Here is a 25,886-nt window from a genome sequence, read left to right on the forward strand (position 1 = left end):
TGAGCGCAAATCTCTGCTTGCTTCCTGAGATAAGTTTGATTTTTAATGTCGAACCTTGAAAGGTGTGCTCCAGGAGTCGAAGTATATTGAAGAAAAAGTGGCTTGTGAAAATAAACTAATAAGATCAACTCATGAAATTCTGGGGTTTACTTACTTTATTAGAGCAATTTTAATAAATCTATACGTAACAGAAAAAAAATTAACGGAGTTGTATCTGTACATGAAATGTTTTAAAAATAGTGGCATATTTTGTAATAAATAATACAAAGGTCAAAAGAGCCATCTTTAAATTTTTGTGTGTTTGTCAATTACCTAGTTACAACATAACGCAAAAACTATCCAATGGATTTTGACGCGATTCAGCATGATAGTAATATATGTCATGAAATAACATTTAGGACCACACCCTACGTTCCCACAATATGCACAATTGTTTTGGCAATCACTCTGAAATTTTCCCGACAGATTTCCTTACTCCGACGCGCACAAAGTCGCGTACAAAACTATCGTGTGATAAACCAAAAAACATTTATCCTCGGTTCTCTGCGGCAGTCGAACCAAGATTGTTCTCAGAGCGGGAAACGTGGCGGACGTTGCCGTGGGTCGGTGGGGTTTTATCAGGGAGCTCCCTTCCTCCCCTCACGCATGCCACCGATGCTCTTTTATCATCGCAACGCCCTTCGTCGTCTGATGATCACGAACCGTTGAATCCTGGTTCGTTCATTAAGGATTTGTCCATATTTTTGTTATAATTCAATATTTTAAATACTTATCCCGATTTTTGGCATGTCAAAGCATAAATAATATCTCCTAGACCTACTATCTATACCTTGTTAGCAACCACACTTTGCTAGAGCCGCGAGGACATATCTTATTACTTCACGCGGGCGGCTACAACTGTCATGGTGATCACACCAGTTCACAAGTGTTGACGGTAAAATGTAGCCAAAGCCAAGTTCTATGCCATGTCGAACCCAAAATATTATTTAGCAAGGAAGCTTTATTGCACGCAGTATCAAGCTATTTTAAATTGGCGAGGCCTAATCCCCTCTAGCACTGGGTCATTTCGGTTATTTATTTTCCTTGTCATCACTATTTCTATCACTATTTGAGAGATTTTCCTATAAATTTCAACGAGTTTGCTCTATTGAATTTAATGTTTGGTCTCAAATATTCTAAACAGATATTCACTCAATAATAGTATATACTAGCGGTATAAAGTCACGCAATTGTTAAAAAAAAAAAAAAAAAAAATGTGCGATATCTTCCTCGGCCTTTCACAGCTCTGAAATACCGTTAAGTAAATATCTGGCGAGAAAATGTGTGAACCTACAACAAACGCAGGAGTTTTATCGGGATGAATTCCACGGGAATATTCCCCTTAATCAACCGCAGTGACGAGGAAATGAGATGACCAACTCGTGAGCGATCAGGCCTAAACCTTGGATGTGACGGCAGGGCGAGAAAGCCAGCGTGACGCAGGGGGTGTGCAGAGATGTGCAGCGCACAGAGAGTCAACACCCTATCAAAAATGCGGACGGACGTCTGTCCGGAGTGCGCGCACTCCCATCTGGCGGCCGTCGGCCGGACTAGCCGCGACCGTCACTGGCGACGCCCGCGCTAATCGCGCGCGATCAAACGTCGCGTCCAACAAAACGCCGCGCAGCCAACCCGTTCTGACGCCCTGATCTCCAATCAATTACACGACTGTTAATAAACCATGAGTGTCGCAACTCTCCCCTTCTCCCTTCCTCCTACTCACCCCCGGAAGGTTTTTTACTCATTTCCCCCGCGCCGTGAATCATTAATGAGGCCGCGAGGAGTGGTGGTTACATAGGCTGGTCGGATCGTCGAACGGGCGCTAGCCGTGTTAGCGGCGCGTGAAGAGGGATTGTCGCCTGCTCGGGCCAGTGCCGTGTGCTGGGCCGGAGGTCCCGGGTTCGAATCACGGCCAGCTCCAATGTCAATCCTTCCACGAACGGATAACACGAAACCATGTCGTTTTTACAACTCTGAATTGACCGTCCGTGATAAAACTTTGCCGTAAAACTATTCAGTTTTAGGGTACGTATCATTGAAAAAATTTATATTTAAAAATCACCGGTTTCAGGGTTTTTAGAAAAATATAATTTTATAACGTATATGAGTGGGTAGTATCCTAAATTAAAGACTCGTACAAACGGTTACTTTGAAACTGTAAACAGCTTGATAACGTGCTCTTAGTTCATGCTAGACTGAAATATAAATTGGCATTAAACGTTCTTCGTGCCGTCAAATAAACACATATTGAACAAATGAAACAATGTATTAACAATCATGGATTTAATTTTAATTATGGACAAAAACACCAAACTACAGATGCAAAATAGTTTTTTGGAGACCACTCCCTGAAGCCCCGTCATTTGCAGACCTCCTGATACGCCCCTGACTGACGCCAAGCTGTTCAACAGGCATGATAATTTCAGTACAAGATTCAGATCTCAAGAGGCGTTTATACTTGTCCATTATTGATGCTTGTGGTACATATGTTACCGTGGAATATGTTCTCGAGACACGCTAGAAGACAATCGGGCTGCATGGGGCATTGATAGACTTTCGTATTCTGCGCATGGCTCCAACATTAAGGACCCCGACCTCCTAGACAGAGCTTCAGAAAAAAAAACCACGCCATTTGAAAACCAATAAATTTATCCGAATGGTAGCTGTTTACGAAAAGCTTTTAAGAATACGCTTAGGGAGAATGAGTAGTTATGTTTCCGGAACAGTATTTTTTTAAAGTTAAAATGGCTAAAACGTGTGTTTTCAGAATAAGTTTTAGTCATGAAACATTCGGTAGAGATTATTGAAAAGCACTAAAGGGACTTGCATTAAACGTTTTTATCTTCATCTTTCCATCATATCGTGTTAAGTTTATCGCTCAAATCTCATAGTTGCCCTATTCTCGACGAGAAAAATGCTCACTAATCCACAGCCTTGCGCTTAGAGGCGATATTGCGCTAGAAGCACTTATCGTCTCGCCTCACTATACACAAATGCACCCCTTACTAGGGGGGTCCTTTAATATAAGATTGGCCAATAAAACTGTCAAAATAAGCTGATGTCAATAATGATGTGCATTTTTTTGCATTAAATAGTAACATTTGCCTGTCACGTCAGATCAAATTATAAAATATAAATCTGATTTTAACACACGGGATATTTTAGATTACTAGTTACTAACCACTGCTGCATTAAAACTTAATCATTGAAATAGCTATAAGATTTAATGCAGTTTTTTATATAAGCCATTACAGTTATGCACTGTTTGTCACGGAATAATTCCGAAAATCAAAAATAAATAAAAATTAAAAGATAAAAATTGACAGAAAACAAGACTGAATCAGCTGATGTCGGACAAAAAGAAACAACGATGAAACTAAACAAGTGTTATGGACAACACGACGACGACAGCACGGACAATAAAAAACTTCAATGGCGTATGTCCAAAAAACTGCATTAAATCAAAATTCCCCATCGCACGAATCATTTAAATAACGTTAAGAGCTACAAGATTTTACAAGCTCGAAAGTGTGACAACTGCTTGCCACACGAAACACGTTTCCGACTGTTTTTGTCTTCTTCTAGCAAATAAGCCGTTGACGTTGAGCCCGCAGATAGTTCTACGCCAGATTTCACTCAGTGAAACGAATCACCGCGCCGCGGGGGATATACCCCCTGTTCGAGACGTCTGGAGAGAGCGAGAGAACCGCGCGTGCTCCTGGGAGGATGGCCGCGAGGAGAGGCTGGTAACGAGAGACGGTTGCCGTCACACGTGAAGGAATCCCCGCGGGCAATAAAGAACGAGAGAATGAAAACACGCTCACTCTTACGCCCGCCGCACGCGGGGAGGGCAATCACACGCAGTTCGCGTAATGCTGGTGATAAACGCGCTTTCTACCCCCTTCCCCCTATTTTTTTTCTTCAAAAAAACACCCTGAAGCTCCTGGGGGTATTTTTATATCCCTACGGCAGCGGTCGGCGGGGAGATCTCGGACATGATCGCGGGTAATTAACGGCGTTGATCAAAGAGCGCGCACGCGCGGGGAATGGCGTCGGGGTGTTGCGGGACGCCGCCGCCAGGGCGCAGCACCTGTTTCCCTCGCCCCTCCGCGCCACGCATTACCCCGGTAGGACAGTGGTGGGGAGGGGAGGGGGGGAGAGGCGCGATGTGTCATGGCGGCCGGGGTGGGGGGCCACCACTCCACCAGACCGCAGCCCCCGGGCCTTATATCACCAGCGGCCTCCAAGAGGCAAGAGGAGCCCCCGTGAGCAAGGGGGGGTGGTCGCCGCTTAAAGAGGTAACAGGGAGGGGGGCTCAGACACACACACGCGCACCCCCGAAGCGCGTTAGTGAGTAGCGTAATGAGTCATAACTCGCGCGCGCGGTCTCGTAAACTTGGCTAATCCAAGTGCTGCAGACACCTTGCTCTTTCTCCCAGGAGCCATATTCCTCGGGTCTCCGGCGGTTTTCTGGGGGAGAGAGGGCGGGGCGGCGTTCAGGCGCGGGAGAGAATTACGCGGGCGGCTGAGCCCTCGAGGCACATCTCGCTGACTCCGTATTGCGAACCAGATTTATGTACCGCAACTGTCGGCTAAACCTTTTCTTGGGACTCATCGCTCTGCGTTCATTCCGTGAATTTTCTGTTAAGACATGGAAGGGCAGTAAGGTTTTATTCTAGTTATAAGTAATTTATTATAGTGATAACAGTCAATACCACTTTTATATACATCAGGAAGATTATAATTTAAAAATATTTTAATTCATAATTCAGGATGTGTACAAAAAAGTGTCTACGAAGATTTCTGTAAATATTCTCAGTTTCAGATTTGGCAAATACGTATATAAGAAGTGTAACATCTTAGCTCTCGGTATACGGCACTTGGTAGGAGCAATTTCGTGAATGGAACGGAACTCACATGGAACGGAAATGTGTAACCACGGTGCTGCCATCTGTGGCGGATGGCGCGAACCAAAGTTCACCAAGCCAAAGGGAAACTTTGTAGTGTTAACGGGATACAAGAGCCAGTCCTGTCAGTCGTTATCCGGTAGAGCGCGCGGGTGTCGCGAATATGCAGCGCTCGGCTGCGGCGAGGCTTACTCCGCGCGCGGGGTTGCCAAGTCGTCAGTCGCGCGCTGGCCGCTGTCTCAGTGCCTCGGTTATCTGCCTCCCTGCCACCCGATATGTTTCACCGCGGCCAGACACCAGCTCCGCCGGGATCCACGGCCTTCACATGCTGTGCGCGTGCTATTTTACATACCTTTTCAATTAAACAGTTGTCAACTACAATTTCTTCGCTAAAACAATTTATTTATTTGGGATTTAGTTACTATTTGAAGAGTGGCTTATAGCGAGAGATTCTGATGTATAATCTCGGTCCGGGTATGATTTTGTGGTCTAATTTCGAGCATAAACCGAAAACAATAAAAAAATAATTCCCAGTATTATAACTCTAATCGATTAAAAACCTTTCACTCGATAATAAATAACTTTTTTTAAATTGTACTAAATACTTTAATAAAGTAATCTCTTAAATACTTCCTGAAATGTACAGGAACAAACACTATACAAAATTTAATGCTGTGTTAAACAATCCTACTCTGGCCAGAGTTTTTTTGTGTAATTTTACAGAGTTCACAAAGATAGTTTTTATGTATGTACATTAATGATACCGTTGAAAGACACCATTAAAAATTTTTATACAATATGGGTACTATTTAAATAAATATATTAATTACATATAATTTAGCATAAAATTAAAGATTGAAATGAACATGTTGACATACGTTTTTAAACAGAGAAATTATAGTCTTTCCAGCACTTTCACTGCTACGATACACATAATATTACTTTAGTAAAAGAGGTGTCTATATAAATTTATAATAAGTTCGAATTTAAACTACAAATAAACATAAAATATGTGTTTGATAACCCAAATTCTAAAAAAAAAAAAAAAATCTTAATGCTTTTACAATCAAAATATTATCATAATATTATATACACTGTTATATTAGGACTATGTCAAAAACAGAAGAAAACATGCATAACATTTAGGAAACCAAAACTGAAGTAATCTGTTTTATGTTTTTCTTTAGTGATGTTTGAGCTTCTTTTACAAAGTCAGGCTCTCGCGCATTTAATCTTCGGGTATTTAATGGATCTGCTATCTCTGGAAGTAAGCACTCCGCAAAAAACTGTTGTAGCTTTGACAGCATGAGTTTTTCCCAAATTTCTTTGTCGAACAAAATTCTTTCAACATGGAAATCATTTTTCGTATGAACTACAAAGTCGTAATAATTTCTACTGCAGACGCCAAGTTGACCTTGAATCTGGTTAAAAAAAAAAAAAAAAAAAAAAAAGTGGGTTTTCTTTAGACGCAAATCTCCAAGTTTTTTTTCGATAAACGTTTTTTTTTCTTTTTTGAAATATAGTCCTTTAATTTATCGTCCCCAGCTGAAAATAAGCATTTAACTTCCAGCAAACCATCGTCTGCCACTAATACATCTGGAGATATTCCGAGAAATGAAAAGCTTGGGTGTACAAAAAAAAAGCCACAATCTTCGACTTCGACATTTTTTAGTTTGGAATACATATTCTTAGCCACATTTTCGTTAACTCGTCCAAACTGAACGGCTTTTGAATTTATCTCCCTGTGATACAAAATTTATTTTACTAGACAGTGACAGGATGCATGTGTTCTTTTTACCACAAAACCGAAACTATATGCTGTAAGTCTGTTCATAGAAGCATCCCTCTATTTAGTGTTCTCGTGTTGACCAACAGTACTTCCTTCTTTCCAACTCATGAATATTTTTTAATGTTGTTGCATCCCGATTCAGGTTTTCGGGGATAAACTTCATCTTTGTATCAAGTTCTTCAGGACTCAACACGTCTTCAGGACACAAAATGTCTTCAGCACTTGGACCATACTCCAAATCAGGACCAGGAGTGTTGTTTGGTCGTCTCGTTTTATTTGGAGGGCCATCTTCATACTGGAGACAGCTAATTTTTAAAACGGTTTGGAAGTATTTTCCTGGGCTTCGACCAAATTTGTTTTTCCATGGGATGAAGTGCCACCTAGGACCTCTGACATGGGCCAGTCCAGCTCCCATACAACGAGCGTGATAAGAGCCTCTTTTAGCAAAGTTTACCCGTTTTCCATCTGAAAACTTAGCTAACATACTCATATATCGCTCAACCTGATTTATATATGTGTTAAGTAGGAGTCTATTAGATTTCATTACCATAGGATCAAGAGCCTTTTCAATAGCTTCTATAATCCCCGACTCTTTCACAAATGTCACAAAATTTTCATTGGTATTTTTTTTTCTTTTTCAGTATTCTACACGGCAGTTTTCGTGACAACCGAATACATGATGAGGACCATTTTTTATGTCAAGTTTCAATCGAACGATAGATGTACCAACAAGATTTGTTCCAGCAATTTCGATTGCTTTTCTAGCGCCGTGCCGGATTTTAATCTTACTATTCTTGATTCAAGCAAACGACGCGCAGATGGTGGAAATGACATATTTCTGGAAAATTTGTGAAAATGTTTTTTTTTACAATGTGGTTTGCACACTCAATTTTTATGACTTCCCTTCCGTAAGGAACTCGCTGCTTTATTCTAGAGTAAACACTGAATCTCCGTCACCAAAGTAAGTATTTTAACAAGTGCTGCTCAACACTCCCGCAGAACCCATCTACTATTATAGTTTGTTCCATTACAGTGCTTGGACCACAATATTTTTTAAAGAAAATATGTTCATTCACCTTTTTGTCTTTGAGTCTTGCAAATTCGCATGCGAAGCAATACTTCCTTTTCACTCCCAGGTACAAGAGTTGGTTTGTTTCGGCTCTGATAATGCAATTCTTCAAAAGAAAAAAAAGTTAATATGCACATTTTGACTGGATGTTATAAGTACTGAAATATTTTATTTTATGAACATCAGACTATAGAGTAAGAATAGGTGTAAATAGGAAGATAACTCACCACTCCACTTAAATTGAAACTATGTCAGTCAGTCCTCTTATTCCAGCCGCCGTCCCCTACGACACTAATATGTGGTGTGTCATTTTCTGCGTTCCCTATGGCAATAGCTAGTTTTTTTTCCATTTTCTATCATTTTCTTGGAAAGTTGTCTTTGCCGAAACTAAATTTAAAAAAACCATCGTAGTAGTAGCGTTAAGAAAACTTATGCAAATCATATGTACACATATTTCACTACACAAATCTTATCACATTATAGGGTTGTGCGAATAGTGTATTTTGGTGGTCGAAAATTTTGAATCGAACAGGATTTTTTTTTAAATTTATTGCGAATAATTTCAAGGTCAAAAAATTATCTTACATTTTCACTTAGATAGATACATAACGATACAGGACACATGTAGTGAAAATAGTAATACTATATTAACTTTTGCAGACAAAGTGAAAATTGTACCATGTTTATTAACCTATTGAAGCAATGTAAACATCATTAATATGCACATTTCTCAGATATAAATATTAAAAAGTGCAGTGTTGTACTTTTTAAAATTAAAATTAAAATCCAAATTCCATGCCCGCAATGAATAACGGAGGGGTGGGGGCGGGGGGAGTTGAGAATTTGTAAAATTTGAAGGAAGTAGGCTGGAAAATAACTTGTTGCACTAATGGGTGCCGCGTATTGAGATCATCTTCAAGAGAACTATACTACCAGCCAGCTTGTGTTAGCTACCCAAGGTCGACGGCCCACTGTTGAGATTCAGCGCTTCGTTTCGTGTTGTCACTGGGCGTCCTCACACGTACATACCCACACCACTTGGGGCAGACATTCTCAGCTGCCCGAAAGTAGCGGCAATCTCCTGATAGTTCTGTAGATCTCTTTCCAGGAGTGTCACGTGAAGGCTGACATTTCACGAATGTGGTAGCACGGTCGTGGGTGGCGAGTGCTAAGAGATGGTGTTATCATCTTGTAACGCGTATATTTATAAATGTGTTTGTATGTAAATCTGTTTAGTTTCGCTATTTAAAACGTGTTTATCTTAAAACGTTCATTGGTTACCAAAAAGTAATCAGTAGGTAGAAACCAGAGTCTATAACTGTAACTGCCATTTTTACTTCCACGTATTATTATCATAACGAAAAAAGCAACCGTTTTTGCGGAGCGTCACAATACGACTGGGCACATAGCGGCGGTGAGGACTGTCATACACACAGTGTGTGAGGTAACATTGCGTGAAATATACCCTGCATTATTTGAATGCTGATATTGTTCCCGTAGTTGTTAGCTGCCAGACGAACGGTCACGTGTCCCGGCTTGTTTTGGTATCAATTCAGGTCCTACATGTACTTGTAGGTTATCAGTGTTTTTTCATAAGACAGTCATCTATTAAGGGAAATAAATAGTTAGATATAACAGTGTATTATTTTCGTGCTAGAGAAGGTTGAATACGGATTCAAGAAAAAAAATGTTTTTATTAGGTTAGATCGGGGATAGTCAAAACTAGTCCAAATGACAATAACGATGCTTTTACCTGGAATCGTGAAGTGTCGTATGATTAAGAGTCTACTGTATATCGGCAAATAAGCAATGACGACTATAATATCTTATGAAAAAAAGAGAAGTTTGGCTTCACCTGAGTAACAACCAGCAACTACAGATGTGCCTGTTAATATTAGCAATTTTAATCTTTGATATTCGACTTCCGAATGTGAATAGTTTATAAATAACTGCGCAACTATTCGTGTTTACGAATATCCACACACCCCAATACATTTTCCATTTTTTGTGACTAATATTGGTATACTAAAATTAAATAAAATACTCATTTTTAGACAACTAATAAGATTTTCAAACTGTTGTCTCATTGCTATGTGGATTCATTCAATGTAGCTTCCTAAGTAAAAACAAAATAATGCCTGATAAAGGGATTTATATTTAAGTTACATTCAGAAATTATTCTTTCTCCTCCGAAGACCAGAACAACTTAAAATGTTATGTAATAATACAATGGTATATGTACCTACCGGCTGCTTAATCTACTGAGCCTTTTATTTAATGTAAACCTTAGCATGCAAGTATGAAATCTATTATGAAACTTTTCGCACAGCGGATATAAGTTGTTCCAAAACATGTAAAATATATTTAACCTATCTAAGGTACAAGTTTAAAGTTTCCACTTTTGGTTCACATTGTCTTGAACTCCAACAAAAAAGAAGGGGGGGGGGGGGGGGAGAGAGAAACTATCTCCAAATTTTTGCTATCTCAGAGCTAGTGCACTGAGATTCTCAGGGTAGACGAATTAAGTAAAAATTATTGACGGAGTAACGAATGGTGCTAAGAAATTAAGTTTGCCGCTGAACATGGGTTGAATTCCCCAACGTAGCCATGTTAATTTAAGTCTTACACATAGGAACTGAAATAATATATATTGAATTGTAAGGCACAATATTTTTTATAAGCAGCAATTAATTTAAAAGTTGGCTAATTGTAACTAACAATTTGGCTTGGACAGTATAATACTCACGTGAATGAAAACAATACAACCGAATTGAGAACCTCCTTTTTTTTAAGTCGGTTGAAAATTAACTTGTTTTCATCTTACCAAATCTAATTTTCCACGTAGAACTGTTTGTTTACTCTTACTTTTAATCTGAGGATTTTTTGCCTAACTTATACTTACATAAAAATAAACGCATTTCTTGAATCAGGATAGTTTAGTTTGCAAAGCGTCACTTGATTACATTTAAAATTGAAAAAATTGGAAGTTTTTGTAAAGCACATTATGGCACAAAATATTTTTTGCCCAAACACACTTTACAGTAAATGGAAGAAATAATTAAAACTATAAAAAATTGGGTTCACCTTCTCTTCAAACCTTTCGCTTTTCGCAGCACATCCATGCATCTCTGAATTGATAGCACTGTTCTTAGCTTTCTTCTCGTCGTTGACACAGTACTCCGCACCATTCAGATTATTTACTGGCACGGAGGAGGAGGGGTCAGATTCCGTTAGCCGAGGATGGGTCCGAAGTAATGGCAACACGGCAGCCGGCTGCACGCTCCCGCGCGCAAGACAGGCGCAAGTGAACCTACTCGCGGCCAGAAAAAATAGCTTAAAATGCAAAATACGAAATATTTCTTGTTCTAATAAAGTTAGCAGTACGCCACCGCTTACTTTTTTTATCTTTACTTTAAAAGGAAAAATTCTGCAGACTCTAAATATTTGTATATCTTACAGCCTGTTTTTTAGACCACTTTTTCGGTTTTCCTTAATTTTAAAAACGTAAAATAAAATACATATCAATATTTTTTCTAGAATATTAATCTGACAGATGATTTCTGTTGTAAAACTGCAGCAAACAAGCCAAGTACAAAATTTTTATTTGAAAAATTGTAGAAGATGTAGAAAACACTTTTTAACCTACAATTCCCTATCAAGTCGCTGGACCAGGGACGGCCTTAACTGTTTGATAAATGAAGCAAGATGGGCTGTATCTTAATACAATTCCTTGTCGAAAATCAGTCCAAAGCCGGTGTTTAGTATGTTTTCAAAACTTCTTCTTTTTTATCGGAGCAGTTTCATTACATAAGTAGTTTAAAATTTCGCTGTGCAAATCGAATGATTCGGTAGTCGACGTAGCTGCTCCGGCAGCTAATTCTAGCGGCGGGCGCGGAAACTAGGTATGATTCGCGTCCAGAAATTTAATTTAAAACCTATTATGCGTATATTTATCAAGCTCGGTTTTATTTAAAAGGATTCTACGTTAAATTTCGTGTCCGAATTTTGTATTATTAGTTAATTTGCAACACTAGGACACATGAATTAGCTCGTTACCGAGGTTAAACGTTAAACATCTCTGGCTAGTTCTGAAAATTTGTTCACTTTTTTTTTTGTGGGGGGAGGGGAATGAGTCATAAAATGTCAAAAGTCAACGATTGCAAGTATAGACGAAATCTCCCACTTTCGCAACAAAGCCGTCAATTAATTAAATGTTGTATGCAGCGTATTTAAGACTAGTCAAGGAGATTCTGCTCCGATGCGTTGCAACACTTGTCGCCACGCAAAGTGCGTACTGGGTTTCCGATGACCTGTCTCAGAATCTCTCGAGCTTCGGCTACGTGATTTGGGGCGACAGATAAACGACTGCAGTTTCTGCTGGCTGCCACGCCACTGGAAGATAACATCGTGTTGTTAAAAAAATATGTCACCAAATACTCACGGACGTTCACCGAACGCTTCTGTCGACACACCAATCAATCACAGCAATTATATGCGGAAGTAACAGTGACCTGAATGGTCTGGCCAAATATGGCGAGGGCTTCTCATAATTGCTAGCCCCCAAATTACAAGGAATATGCATTAATGCAGTCTAATAAGCATTCTGATTCAATAAATATAATAAAAACGGTGGAATCCCAAATATCATATCGCGTCTTTTTATCTCTCCCTCTTAAAGCTTGGGCTCTCATGCTATGTTGGCTGTATAAATTTTATAACATTACTTTAAGGGCTAATCACTCATGCATCATACAATTGCTCTAAAATTTTTGTGTTTTATGAATAGATATTTACTAGTGGTTATTTTCGATTTGTAATATGTTCTGTTGCTCGACTTTTTTCCGCAATTAGGAAATTAGGTAATTATTTTTTATTATTGTTGTAATCAGTCTATCCTTATGTTGTATTAATTGAGTTTATTTTTGAATCTTTGTGTTGGTTGTACATGTTTGTATCTGTTCCGTTCCGTTTTGGTCACTGTAAGTATGGGGCTCACACACCTCAGGTGTGTTGGCCATTTGCACGTGTGCCTACCTGCTGTGGTTGGTTGCTCCTCAGGCTGTGCTTGCCTGCTATTGGTATAAGGGTGGGGGAGGGTAGGGGGGGGGGTTTGTCTACATATTTGCAGCGACCATTTATGTCCTTGTCTGTATGTGTCGTGCACACCGCCTAAAGCCCTCGGCTGTTGGTGGACTTGTGACACATAAAAAAAAAAAACTAGCGAGGAAAGCTAAAATACTAGAGAGCTATCGTGATTTACAGGATTTAATAGAATCGAGACGCGAAAGACAAAACCAACATAGATAAAGAGACCGACCCTCAAAGCCTCGAATTTACACAAAATTACACATATAAATTTATTTCAATTCCAACGTAAGTTTCATTGTATGAACATTACAAATTACATGTTTTATTTTTTTTACTTTTTAGTACCTGGACCCGTTTTATTCTACATGCGAACTGCTATTTAACAACATACCTAATTAATGTTTGCTCCTACTAATCCCTTTGAAGTCACTCACTAGCAGTTCATGCCCTGTGTTTCCAGAACTAGGCACTGCGTACAACCTGACCTGTATGTCTCCCAGCTCGGCGGGTGGGTGCAGTATCTTTGAAAGGCTCGTGACAAATTGAATTTACCCTCTCTCGAACAAGGCCAGCAAATGCTAGTTCCACGTAAGATTTAAATCATTATTTTGGACATACGCCATTGCTAGTTTACAATGTATGTGGTAGAGAAATATCTAAGAACGGACAAAGAGAGACGAATGCGCAAACACATAGAAAACATGCCAAAACAACCCATGTCTAATGTTAAATATAAAGAAAACAGACAATTTCGTGGAATGGTCAGAACACCCGCGGTAAGAAATTCCTGCTCAAAAACTAATAAATAAATGTTCGTTTGTTAAAAGGAAACGTCTTAACCTTATTTGAGGGTGATTTTATACCTCCGATCCATCATTCTGCCATACGAGTAGTTTGGTGTGTGTGACACACCGTGCGGATTATTAGCAGATGCACCCCAAACAATGAAGATTTTTTTTGACGTGACAACGTCTAATAAATCGATGAACGCCGGCTGCACGCACGAAAAAGGATGACTCATTGTCCCGTTACGCACATTGTCCCGTTATGTTGTGTCCCGTTACGCTCATTTTACGCTTGCGCCACATCTATCTCTCTTCCACTCGATTGGAACAACCATCGATTTGACTTTTTCGAGGCACATTAAACTTGAAACGCTCCCATTCGTTTCCTACTTTTCCTATCATCGTTAAAGTAAGAAACATATTTGAATTAATGAGTGCAAATAAAAGTAAATTTATCAATTAAATTGTAGATTTAAATATACTCCTTCTTTGTATCCATACAAAATAGTTATAATTCAATAAAAATGATTCAATTTTATTCATAAAAGTATGCAATCATTTCATCAATGTTTTGTTATGACGTTGTCACGTTAAACTATCGTCCGTAAACCGACTTTACAGACAACCAATTTTTTTTTTGTTGTAAATGGAACAGAGCTTGTCGATGAATAAAGCAGTGTGTCCATGAGACATTTGACATTGCTGATTTTAATTTCACAACGAGTTCGCTTTTTTTTTGTCCAGTCATAGCTTTAGTGCAAATGGCGACACATTTTGTCCAATCAATCTCGTAGTGCTTTCAAAAAACATGTCGTACAAACACTGACCTGTAGTGTTTGCAGGAAGTGCTTTGCAAAATAAAATGTCTTCTGTGATACTTCAATCTGTTTCAAAGCGCACAAATACCACCACAAACTGCGCACAATCTGAAACATCAGTAGATTCGTCCAACTGCAAAGCAAAATGTGGGCTCTTCTTTAATTTCTCGACTACTTGCTCTAGAATTTCACTGGCCATATCGTTTATTCTGCGTTAAAAAGTGTTATCAGAAAGTGGTATGCCTTTTAGCTTGCTTGCCTTCTGCCCACCTAGCATAATTTCAACCACATCTAGGGCTGCTGGCAAAATAAGATTTTCGGCAACTGTATGCGGCTTCCCTGCTTTGGTTACTCAGTCGGTATGCAACTCTGTAGCTAGCTAACAATGCCATTTCGTTGACTCTTGATACCTAAAAATAGACAAGAAATCACAAAAATAAATAAATAATTGAACAATAAAAAATATTGTTTTGAATCGATATATAACAACACTATTTTAGGTTAGCTTACCTGAATCATAGTATTTTGCTGCTGGTTAAGGGTTTTCAGCTAACATTCAAAGAAATCCAGCGGTTTATCAGCTTCTTCGGAATGTTTGATGGTTGAGAGGTGACGCATGGGCTAAGCGTTGATGGTTTCAAACTCTCACGTGACAATACATCGCCGCAAATTACACATTGAGGTTTATTATTCGTGACAGTTAACACGTATTTCAAATAATTGTCGTAAATTCTATTTTTTTTCCGGTTTTGATTAAATGCCGTCACTGCATCTTGTACCAGACGCGGCGGACTGCGATCTTTTCAGGAAATTATCCGTTTTACGGGCAAAGACAATAAAATCACGTCCGTACTTGTTGGCGCATTCTGACAACAGACAGAAACAAAAGAAAGCGGGGGCCTCGAGGCAAAGTTACTATTTGCAGGGCTCTCACAACTTATTTGCAGAGCGCAGTGGTTTTTTAAATACGTGCTTTTTAAAATCATTGACTGTTTTATTACGGCCCTGGGGGGGATCCAGAATTTTCTAACTTGTAAAAGGGTCGCGTATTCAAGAAGGTTGAAAAACACTGGCCCAGTACATATTCTTGAAATCAATCAGGGGACTTACATTTCCAACATCTTTATCTACATTTCTCCGCCATATGTTATGGTTAGTACACAAATCTCATAGTTTCCCCACGTACGACGAGAAGAAAGGGCACCAGTTCAGAGAATCGCGCTTAGAGGCGATACCGCGCTAGAAGCACCAGTGAGCGTCGCATCTATCATTCCGCGTCACCAACACAAATACATCCCTGTGAGGTTTTCACACGCCATGTTGATATTGTCATTTTTTCGTCATTACTCTTAGGTAAATTTAACACTACAACCTCTCATTGCATTTGCTGTTCTGTCACAAATATTCTTAAGAGATATTTCCTAATTGTGATACTTATATTTTCAGTAAAAGGCCGCGCAAATGGTTACAATAACAACATCTTGCGCACCTTTTTACACCCATTATCAGTGGCACATGCCCCCCCCCCTCCCAACCCCAGAAGGGATCCACACTACCGGTGGTCCACCCAGAATTCAATCCTGAGTCCGCCCCTGGCCATTATAAAACACAAAATATCTGTTGAAAATATTTGTGCCGGAATATCAAATTCCCTGTAGCAATGAGGGCAAATGATAAAATAAAAATCAACATGGAATGCGAGACCCCACCTAAACATTTTCAATTACACTTTGTCTATTTATATATGTACCAAATCTTTAATTTTTTTTATTGTAACTAAATTGTGATGATATTTTTACGCTATGATTTTAATATTCATGTATAATTATTTTGTAATAATTAATAAAAGTTAAATAAAATATGTTTACTTCATAGCCTTATGGCATGGCGTCCACTAGAATGTAGGTGCACCTCAAGCCACACATCCAAGGCTTCGGTAAACCTTCCACTCGAGTGGACGAGCGGTCTGGAAGGGGGTTGGGTTCAAGGGGGGCGTTCAAGTATTACGTAACGCAATTTGGAGTAGGGGGGGGGGGGGGTCGTCTTGTAAAATGTTACGATGCGATGCGGGAGGGGGAGAATTCGAAAAACGCGTTACTTAACATTGTTTTTTTTATTTAAATAATAAAAAAAACTAGGCAATTAAAATTTTCCAAGCTCGCAACCCTTTTCGTTTATGTTTTACGGGTATTTTATTGTACGTCATTGTCCAGTACTTTGCGCAACATAATTATGACTTTTAGGTAAAAATGATCACTTGGGTGTTACGTAACGTTTAATGAGGGGGAGGGGGTGTACAGAAAAATGTTACGGCGCGTTACATGGGGAGGGGGCGGGGTTTAAGGGTCAAAAATGTTCAAAAATTGTGTTACGTAATACTTGAACGGCCCGGGAAGGGCCACTGACTTGTGCGCGAACTTCTTGTCGCAGAGGTGGCAGGCGAGCACGCGCTCGCCGGGCGAGTGCGAGTGGCAGTGGCGCACGAAGGACGTGCGCAGCTCCGTCACGTAGTCGCAGTCGGCGCAGCGGAACTCGCGGCTCGAGTCGCCGTGCGCGCGCCGCTCGTGCGTCAGCAGCGAGTTGGGGTGCGCGAACCGCTCGTCGCAGCGCCGGCACTCGAACAGCTTCTCGCGCGCGTGCACCCTGGAGCCGGGAGCACACCCCCGCGCAACCCCCGCCGAGCCGTTAGTCTACCGTCTGCTACCATATTTCTCATTACTGTAAACCTTCCCTCTCCCCCACCACCACCAACACCATTGCACAGTTACACTTCGTTGTTCAGGACATTCGTCTAACGCCCTCAAAAGCAAAACTTGCTTGTCAGTGCTACTTTTTTTTGTCTTCATGCTAAATGTGGTATTTTTAATATCTAACAATATCATTTAAAAAAAATTACATTTTTAATATTTAAAATACGAAACCGTTTGAAAAACTACAAATTGATGAGAATATTAATTTTAAATTTTATTTAAAAATTTTGATTTAATTATTTAATTTTTTTATAAATTTGAAATTTTTTTCATTATAATCGGATAATAAATAAAGATTTTTCAAGATGGCGGACGAAACTCAAAATGACGGAATGTACTAGAAAAACAAAATGGCGGAATGTACTAGAAAAACAAAATGGCGGAATGTTCTAGAAAACCAAATGGCTACCGGGGTCACAGGTCAAGGTCAAATCCAAGACAACACATCAGTTAGAATTAATGGACATAAATAAGCTAAATCTTAACAAAGGATAATGCTACCATGGAAGTATTTCATTTGTTTAGGGGGGCGGGGGGAGGTGGGCCCGGCCCCTTCCCCATGGAATTTGCAAACCCTTCACTGTGGCGGCCCCACATGCGCTTGTAAAATCGTGAAACGGGGCAGTCCTAAAGGTTTTCACCCCTGGCTATAAGTTTGTTAATATAGCTTGAAAGGAACTCGCTAGCAAGCATCGCAAAAAAATTGCCATCGTAAAGAGTCTATGGTTAAGCAAAGATTTTAACAACAAATAAACAAGGAAATAGCATCAAACTTTATTACAATAAAAAAAAGTTTTGCTGTCCATATTGGAGGGGTAGGGGGAACACTTTCATTTTGACTTCAATTAACATGGAAAAGATTGCAAAAACCCTCTCCCTAACTTCTTAACTCCATGGATAACAATGTGACGTGGACGTCAATTTTTGTGAGACTGCCAGGAACCACGAGGAAACAATTGGCTGGGTGTTTCATTTAATTATTAATTTATTTTATTTATTTACTTCAGGGACGTAGGCTCAATGTATGCTAGGCAAAGGAAACGGTTCAAGTTTTCAAACTTCCCGTTTGTCAGAAGGAGCAAAAAAAGAAGCAATAAGACTGTTCTTCAAGCATCAGAAACAAGTCATCGACGTAAGACACGCCAACTGTAGGGATCGATCAATCTGGTCACACGAACATGCCTAGTTGATCCGCACCAAGGGCACCTGACAAGTTGGCAAGACTCCGCGAGGTTGCGCCGACGTCAAGGTCACTACCACATATTTCGCAGGCCACCGCATCTCAGGAGCAGTATTCAGACGCACCTGACGTGGTGACGCAGCGATGACTTCCTGAGGCACACGTCACACTCCGAGCACGAGTAAAAAGGCACCATAGTCTGCTTGCCATTTACGGTGGCCAACCGCATCACAGGCTCACTGTGGAGACTTTGATGATACAACACGTCGCTCTTCAACTTGGCCCTGGAACAAAAAAATACTGAATTATAGAGTCTGCACCGGAAGAATAACGAGCATAAAACCCTGCGAATAAAAATAAACCAGTTAAACTATTAAAAAAAAAAACTAGAATGCAGAGAGTTGTAAAACTTGTGACTGAACTATCTTTTGGTTATGGCGTGCGTCAAAACGTAAGCTAACAAAATCCAATAGAAAAAATGTGTAAACAAATGAAAGTAAGACTAAGTTGTCTAAGAATTTTCAGACATCCGTGAGGGCAAATTTTATCGATATGTATTATTTTTTATGGCCTGAAAGTGAAACTCCTTAGCCGTCTCTTGACGACCTTGATGAATATGAAATATTAAACGCCAAATAGCCTACTTTTATTTCACCTCCACAGTAACAGGTTTGCAACACAACATTAATCTGCCTCCAAAATTTAAGAGGCTGACAAACCATCGGCTTGTACTTAGATGAAGAATAGGCAGATATGATTTAGACAATAGGGTATCAGCTTCCGAGCTGGAACCGCGTCTTAAGGGTTCCTCGAACCGTCTTTTCACCTTACATTTCAGTAGGCATCTTCAGGGTGTGAACTACGACTACCCGGGTCAGCAATGAGGATGCATACCCGTTTCAGTGCAACACGCTCTGAGGATTTAAAATGTAAGGTAGGATGAAACATGGTGTTTTTAGAAACTACCAAGATGCTGTTCAGTCCGGAATCGAGTGCAAGCCAGGGGCGTAGCCATAGCCAGGGGGGGGGGGGGTGGTTAGGGGTTCAACCCCCCCCCCCTTAGCAAAAAATCTTTAATTAATTTATTATTAATCACTCAAACAAATTTCATATTAAAATTAATAATTTAAATAAAAGTACCGGAGACTGCTAAAATAGCACTATTTTACACCTTAAAATCCAAATTTTCCCGGGGGAGGACCCCGGGACCCCTTCTTTAATACGGGGGGGGGGGGCATGCTTCTTAACACCCCCCATACACAAATCATGGCTACGCCACTGAGTGCAACAATGGCTGCGGAGAAGGATTCAATCAACTACTGGCACTGTGAGAAAAGCTCGGAGACTTCAACGCACGTGAAGAGACAGTGCTTGCACTGCAGCTCCTTGAAGTCGGAGTCGCCGCCGCCGGGCCGGGCCGCCCCCGCGGAGGGCTCGCCCCCCTTCGAGTCCTCCTCCCACCGCGTCACGAAGGTGCACTCCTTCTTCTTCATGTGGAACATCAGATCCTGGAGCAGCGCGAAGTCCTTCCCGCAGATGTTGCACCTGCGGGCAGCACGCCAACAGCTGCCAACGGACATCCTCTGCGTCGCTCTGGGCGCTCCTCGCTGGAACTTTAGTGGATATCTGATGGAACGAATTATTTGCGTCTCGAAGTCGAGTTTATTTGAAAATGATGAGAGGTGAATATATGATGATTAAGCACTTACGGAAAGAATGAGTGAAGGAAACAGTTGCACCACGGCGAGAATCGAAACCGGGAGACGAGTGATCCGACCACTCAACAAAAGTTATTTTTTAGAATAAATTACGGCAAAAATAGTAATTATGCTAATGTTATTTCCAACGTACTAGGAAATAACAAAATAAGAAGAAATATTTTAGTTTATGATTGGTGTATTCATGTGAATAACAATAAGAATTTTTATTTTATAACGCAAGTTAAATTATGTGACTTAAAATTATCCTACACGACATAAACAAACTAAATTTTGCTATTCCTCTACTTCGTATAAATCATTTCTCAGATATCTTTGAAAATATTTGTTTACAAAAATTCCTTACAAAAATTATAAACTAATAGTAATTTAAAATAAATAATTTAATTGATGATGAGGATCTCACTAATATTTAAGCAGGATTTTCTTTTCTCGGATAACATATGTAATATTGTATTTCAATTTTTATTGTTATTTTAATTTTTATATATTGTGGAATCAATTTAAAAAAAAACCTTCTGAACTAAAAAAAAATTCTCATTAAAACAAAAAAAAAAAATAATTAAAGTTATTTAGTTTGGTTTTTATAGGTTTAGTAATTTTATATTTTTGTAATTTTTTTGTAATAATTCTTGTTTCTTCGATATATGGATGATATAGTTAATATACTACACGTAGCATAAAGAGACTAGTAGCGATCACGCAAAACCTTGCTTTTATGAAGTCTAAATTTTCTCCAAAAAAAAAACTGAGTGATTGTATAAATATGTAAAAAAAAAGGAAATAAATTACAAAGTATATATTTAATAACGGCTGTTTCGTTGTAGAAAAAAAAGGCTAAGAAGAAAAAGAACGAAGAAATATACTTAAAAGTCCGCAGGGGGAAAAAACCATCAAGATACAATGGAGTATAATGAAATGAAAAGAAGCTATGATTGAACAGGTGCACATGAACCCCTGGTTGTGACTGTATGTGGGAGGTGACAGGCAGGGAACGTGTGAAGGGGCAGAGGGGCAAGCACCGACCTGAGCATGCGGTCGGGGTGCTTGGTGCGCACGTGGTCGCGCAGCGCCTGCAGGTCGCCGCACACGACACCGCACACGCGACACGGCCGCCCGGTGATGCCGCGCCACAGCTCGTGGTGGCGCTTCGAGGCTCGGTGGCGCGCCGACTCCTCCGCCGTCGCGAACCTGCGCACCGATCACCACCGCAACACTGCCGGACCCCCTTTCAGGCGAGGCTGTTCGTCTCGGCTGAGTAAGAGCTTTGAATATATATACTGTATAGAAGTCGCCAGCCCAGGTTAAAATTTATAATACGGTTTTGAGGTAGTTGGTTAATTCACCGCAGCAATCGCCACCGTCTCTAGGGCATCGACTTGTGGTGGTCCCTAGCGGACAAGTGTCGAACTCTTCAAACACCCCTTCCCCCTCCTGTTGAACGACGTTGAGCTGCAGTGAACGATGGATGAGGGGTGCGGGGAATGACAGCGGGCGACAGCGCTGCGCTCTAACGTGTAAATAACAACTAAGACGATACAGGGCGTTACGGCAGCGCACTGCAGCGGTGAAGTTCCCAAGCTGCTCATCAATCGCTTCTGAAAAACGTAGAGTAAATCCTATCCACTCGCGACTTCTATACAGTATATATATTCAAAGGTAAGAGGGACTTACAAGCTAGAAATACATTTAAAAAAATAGTGCGTGGAGTCCCTCCGCGCGGAAGAAGTGAAAGTTCGTAATGTGGATATGAAAATAGGAAGGGGTAGAAATTGATCTTTAGAGAAATCATATTGTATCAAATCAAACTAAGAAAAACAAGTAGGAATGAAATAATGAATATTATAAATTAAAATAGAACGATAAAATAGAACAACAAGTACGTATTTCAGCTAATTTCACGACGCTCACACTGTTTACTTCGCTGCATAGCAAGAATACCAAGCGCATGTGCTTGGAATATTGGACGCTACTCGTTGCTAACGCTCGCGCTGGCCTGTAACAGGTATACTACGCGCATGCGTTCGAGTGCCACGCATTCACTCTCGCTCTGTCTCTTTCTATTCCCCCTCCCCAGGAGCGTTGAACGTTTAACGCAACAGTGCTTTCATACCCCCTCCGTGGTAGAGTTAAACGTTTAACGCAACCTTGTTGGAAGTCGCATTGGAAGTTTCACTTCAAAAATACCGAAGCCATGCATTTCGACGGGAGGCTGAACGCTAAGACCTCTTTCAGACGAGGCGGATTGGTTGGTACAACTAAGTTGTCTGGTAGACTCAACTAGTTGACTGCCGTGTGGAGATTATTTTTGGACTGGTTTCACACCATGCAAATTGTGAAACCGAGTTCTCTTCCCAACGGGACGTCAGTACGATTTTATAACCCGAGAAAGCAGGAGCACTTCTTGTGTTTTGCTCTCTTGCAAGAAGAGAAGCAAAATAGGAGACAACCCAGTTGACTCCACCAGTCGGACGGACGGGTGCCAAGGAGTGCAGCGATGTAGCGAACGCCTTCACACGCAGTCGACTCGTTCGCTCTGGCCAATAGGCACCCGTGACGCTCATGTTCTCATCTCTACCAATGGACTCAGCAAAATAGACACTACTCTCGACCTTCACACCAGTCGCCTAGCTGAGTCCAAAGAGGTCGTAATGGAGGGCGTTCCACCTGTCGGGTGTCTTCTTTATGAATCACATGTTGTATCAGGGCGTTGGATTAGCTCTTCGAAGGAGGATCGTGCCATGCGAAATATAATTGAAGAATGTATCCTCGTGGCTAAGTAATTGTGGATATAGTAGTGAGAAAAGAGCCCGTTTCATTATTTTGTAACAAAGGATGAACCCAAACTTGTCTTCGAATGGGTTTTCTCTTTTTTTTTTTTTTTTTTTTTGCTTCTCTTCTTGGAGGAGAGCAAGCACAAGTACCTAGTGCTTTTGCTTCCTCGGGTTCTAACATCGTACTGACCTCCCGTTAGGAAGAGATGTTGATTCCACAATTATTTGCCTGGTGTGAAACCAGTACAAAAAAGAATCTCCACACGGCAGTCAACTAGTTGAGAGTCAACCAGGCAACTTAGTCAGGGGCGTAGCCAGGGGGGGGGGGTTTTAGGGGTTCAACCCCCCACCCCCACCCCCCTTAGCACCAAATCTTAAATTTCTTATTCATCACTCAAACAATGTCATGTTAAAATTAATAAAATTTTTACCATTACAATGTTTAAAGTTAAGTACCGAAAACTGCTGAAAATAGCACTATTTTACACCTTAAAATCCAAATTTTTCCGGGGGAGGACCCCCGGACCCACCGCTTTAATACGGGGAGTTGGGGGGGAGGGGGGGGGCCATGCTTCTTAACACCCCCCCATACACAAATCCTGGCTACGCCACTGAACTTAGTTAAAACAACCAAACCTTCTCTTCTGGAAGAGGCTTTGGCATTCGGCCTCCTGTCGAAATTGAAATGAGTTACACGACACAGATGAAGGAAGGCGGCCGACCTGAGGCGGCAGACGCCGCAGAAGTAGCGCGCGCTTCGGTGCGCGGACTGCGAGTGCTCGCGCAGCGCCGCGGCGGTGCTCGCCACGTGGTCGCACGTCAGGCACGGGTGGCTGCCCTTCTGGTCGCGCGGCGCGGCGCCGTGGCCCGTCTCGGCCAGGTGGCGCCGCATCTGCGCCAGGTAGCGGTACTGCCGGCCGCAGTCGCCGCAGCGCTGCAGTCGCCGGCGGCGAGCCACCACGGCGGGACCGCCCTCGCCCGCCGCGGCGCGCGCGTGGGAGGCTCCGGCCACGTGGCGGCCCATGGCGTCCGCGTCCTGCGCCTCGTGCCGGCACGCCGAGCACGTGAGGCCGCCCCCCATCTGCGGCACGTGTGCACGCCAGTCCTCACGTCTTTCATTGCTTAACAGCACAGACAATCTATATTTTCACCACTCTTGACAAGCCACATAGATTTTACATTTTGCTTATTTCTATTGGTAGAGTCCCACTAAATTTCGCGGATTCCTCTGGCCTCAGGATAGAATTCAAAGTTATAGGTGTGCTCGCACCCATGTTTACTTTCCCATTGGTTGATTTCTTAGCGAGAACTTTTTTATCCATGTACTAATTTGGCACTACCTGATTCGCCCACTTCTCTCCTGGCTGGGGGCATCGTTGGCTCACAGTCGTAGAAGGGCGTGTCCAGATAACTGCGGTTCAATCATGAACACAGTGCGAGACACTGGGGATTTGCATTCTAGCTTGCGACTAAATGAATCCGCGAAATTTCCGTGGCTCTATCTATTGGATACTTATGTGTAGAGACCTGCAAAATTCGCAGATTCATTGACCTCCCAGGATATACTCCACAGTCCTTTAAAAACTCGCAGAAATGACACCTGTTCATTGGCTACTGACGCGCGAGACGTCTCAACTAGGCTGTCCGTAATTCGGAACTTTCTTGGTTTAGTGTTTCCCATCGGCTAACCAGAGGTGCCCACCCCCCCAAACACTATGACTCACCCCCCCCCCCTAAACTAATGATGCGCCCCCCCCCCCTCCACCCCGAATTTTTTTATGCAATTTTCTAAATGATATACTCAATTATTTTATAATATTATACTTTTTTAGTATTATATTTTATCACATTTTGCATTAATTAAAACTGATTTTCTAATAACAATTTAGGTCATATCAGGTAATATTTCCATCCTGAACCGACAGATGCCAAACTGCTTTTGTTGAGGAAAGTGCGGGGTTGCCAATTTGATTTACAAGATCCCTTTCAATTATCAAAGCACCAGAATCGTATTTTCACATTAGAAGCTATAATTATGTAAATAATATATACATTTTTCTCGTCTTTTAACCACCCCCCCCCCCCCTGAAATTTTAATGACGCAGTCTGCGTCGTTAACCCCCCCCTTGTGTGCACCCCTGGGCTAACAGTTCCCCCCCGGATAAAATGTGGGGCCAATCGCAGAAGCGGTACGAAGGTAAAGGTTGTTTTGATGCTAGCCTATCGCGACATGAATCCGCGAATTTTGCATGTCTCTACTTTATGTGTTTGATGTTCGGGTGTGCCACAAGAGCGTACTTTTAATTTCAATTTGTTCGTAGGGGGTGGGAAGGGTTGAAGGGGGATGAGAGAAATACTTTGCTCTTGCTGTGTGCTTTCAAATACTCTACTTTTGTGAGCGGGGAATGATACTACGAGGTGGGGGGGTTACGTCAGTACCTTGTCGGCGATGTTCTTGTGCTCCGGCGAGCGCCAGTGCAGCAGGAAGTCGCCCGCGGTGTTGCAGTAGAAGCGGCAGAGCGCGCACTGGAAGCGCGCCAGGCGCACCACGGCGGCCATGTTGCGCAGCAGGAAGTCCCAGCGGCCGCTGGAGCGCATGTTCCAGTAGTGGGCGAAGGAGAGCAGGTGCTCGCCCAGCCGGGCCGCGGGCACGGAGCTGCCGCAGCACTCGCAGGCCACCTCGCCCTGCTCGCCCTGCTCGCCCTGCTCGCCCTCCTTCCTGGCGGGGTCCCTGCCGCGACCCCCGCTGCGCCGGCCGCGCGGCGACCCGGAGTCGCGCCCGGCCGCCTGCGTGCAGACACGCGCGCGCGCCGTGGAGCCTCGGGCTGTGGGGAGGGCGTAGCCCGGTACCTATCGAATTAACTACTAGATAAGTGGCGAGTATGTAAATGGGCATCCTGCGCCAGGATTCAGGTTGAGGTGCCGAGGTGCCGACCGCCATCTTGGATTGTGACGTCACGGCCGCCATC

General features: G+C 41.8%; 1 protein-coding gene across 2 annotated transcripts in view; it reads right to left on the reverse strand.

The window, feature by feature from the left end:
- Window positions 1-25,886, reverse strand: part of LOC134530309 (uncharacterized) — a 121,581-nt gene that overhangs the window by 36,222 nt on the left and 59,473 nt on the right. For both annotated transcript variants that reach the window (XM_063365034.1, XM_063365033.1), the window contains exons 4-9: window positions 25,357-25,704; window positions 23,640-23,998; window positions 21,170-21,334; window positions 19,782-19,970; window positions 18,551-18,709; window positions 16,902-17,138 (exon numbers count right to left, since the gene is read on the reverse strand). In XM_063365034.1, the coding sequence (XP_063221104.1) occupies window positions 16,902-17,138; window positions 18,551-18,709; window positions 19,782-19,970; window positions 21,170-21,334; window positions 23,640-23,998; window positions 25,357-25,704 (1,457 nt within the window). The remainder of the gene's footprint in view (window positions 1-16,901; window positions 17,139-18,550; window positions 18,710-19,781; window positions 19,971-21,169; window positions 21,335-23,639; window positions 23,999-25,356; window positions 25,705-25,886) is intronic.

This window comes from Bacillus rossius, chromosome 3 (genome assembly GCF_032445375.1).
Source record: "Bacillus rossius redtenbacheri isolate Brsri chromosome 3, Brsri_v3, whole genome shotgun sequence".
In the NCBI taxonomy this organism is placed as follows: Eukaryota; Metazoa; Arthropoda; class Insecta; order Phasmatodea; family Bacillidae; genus Bacillus; species Bacillus rossius.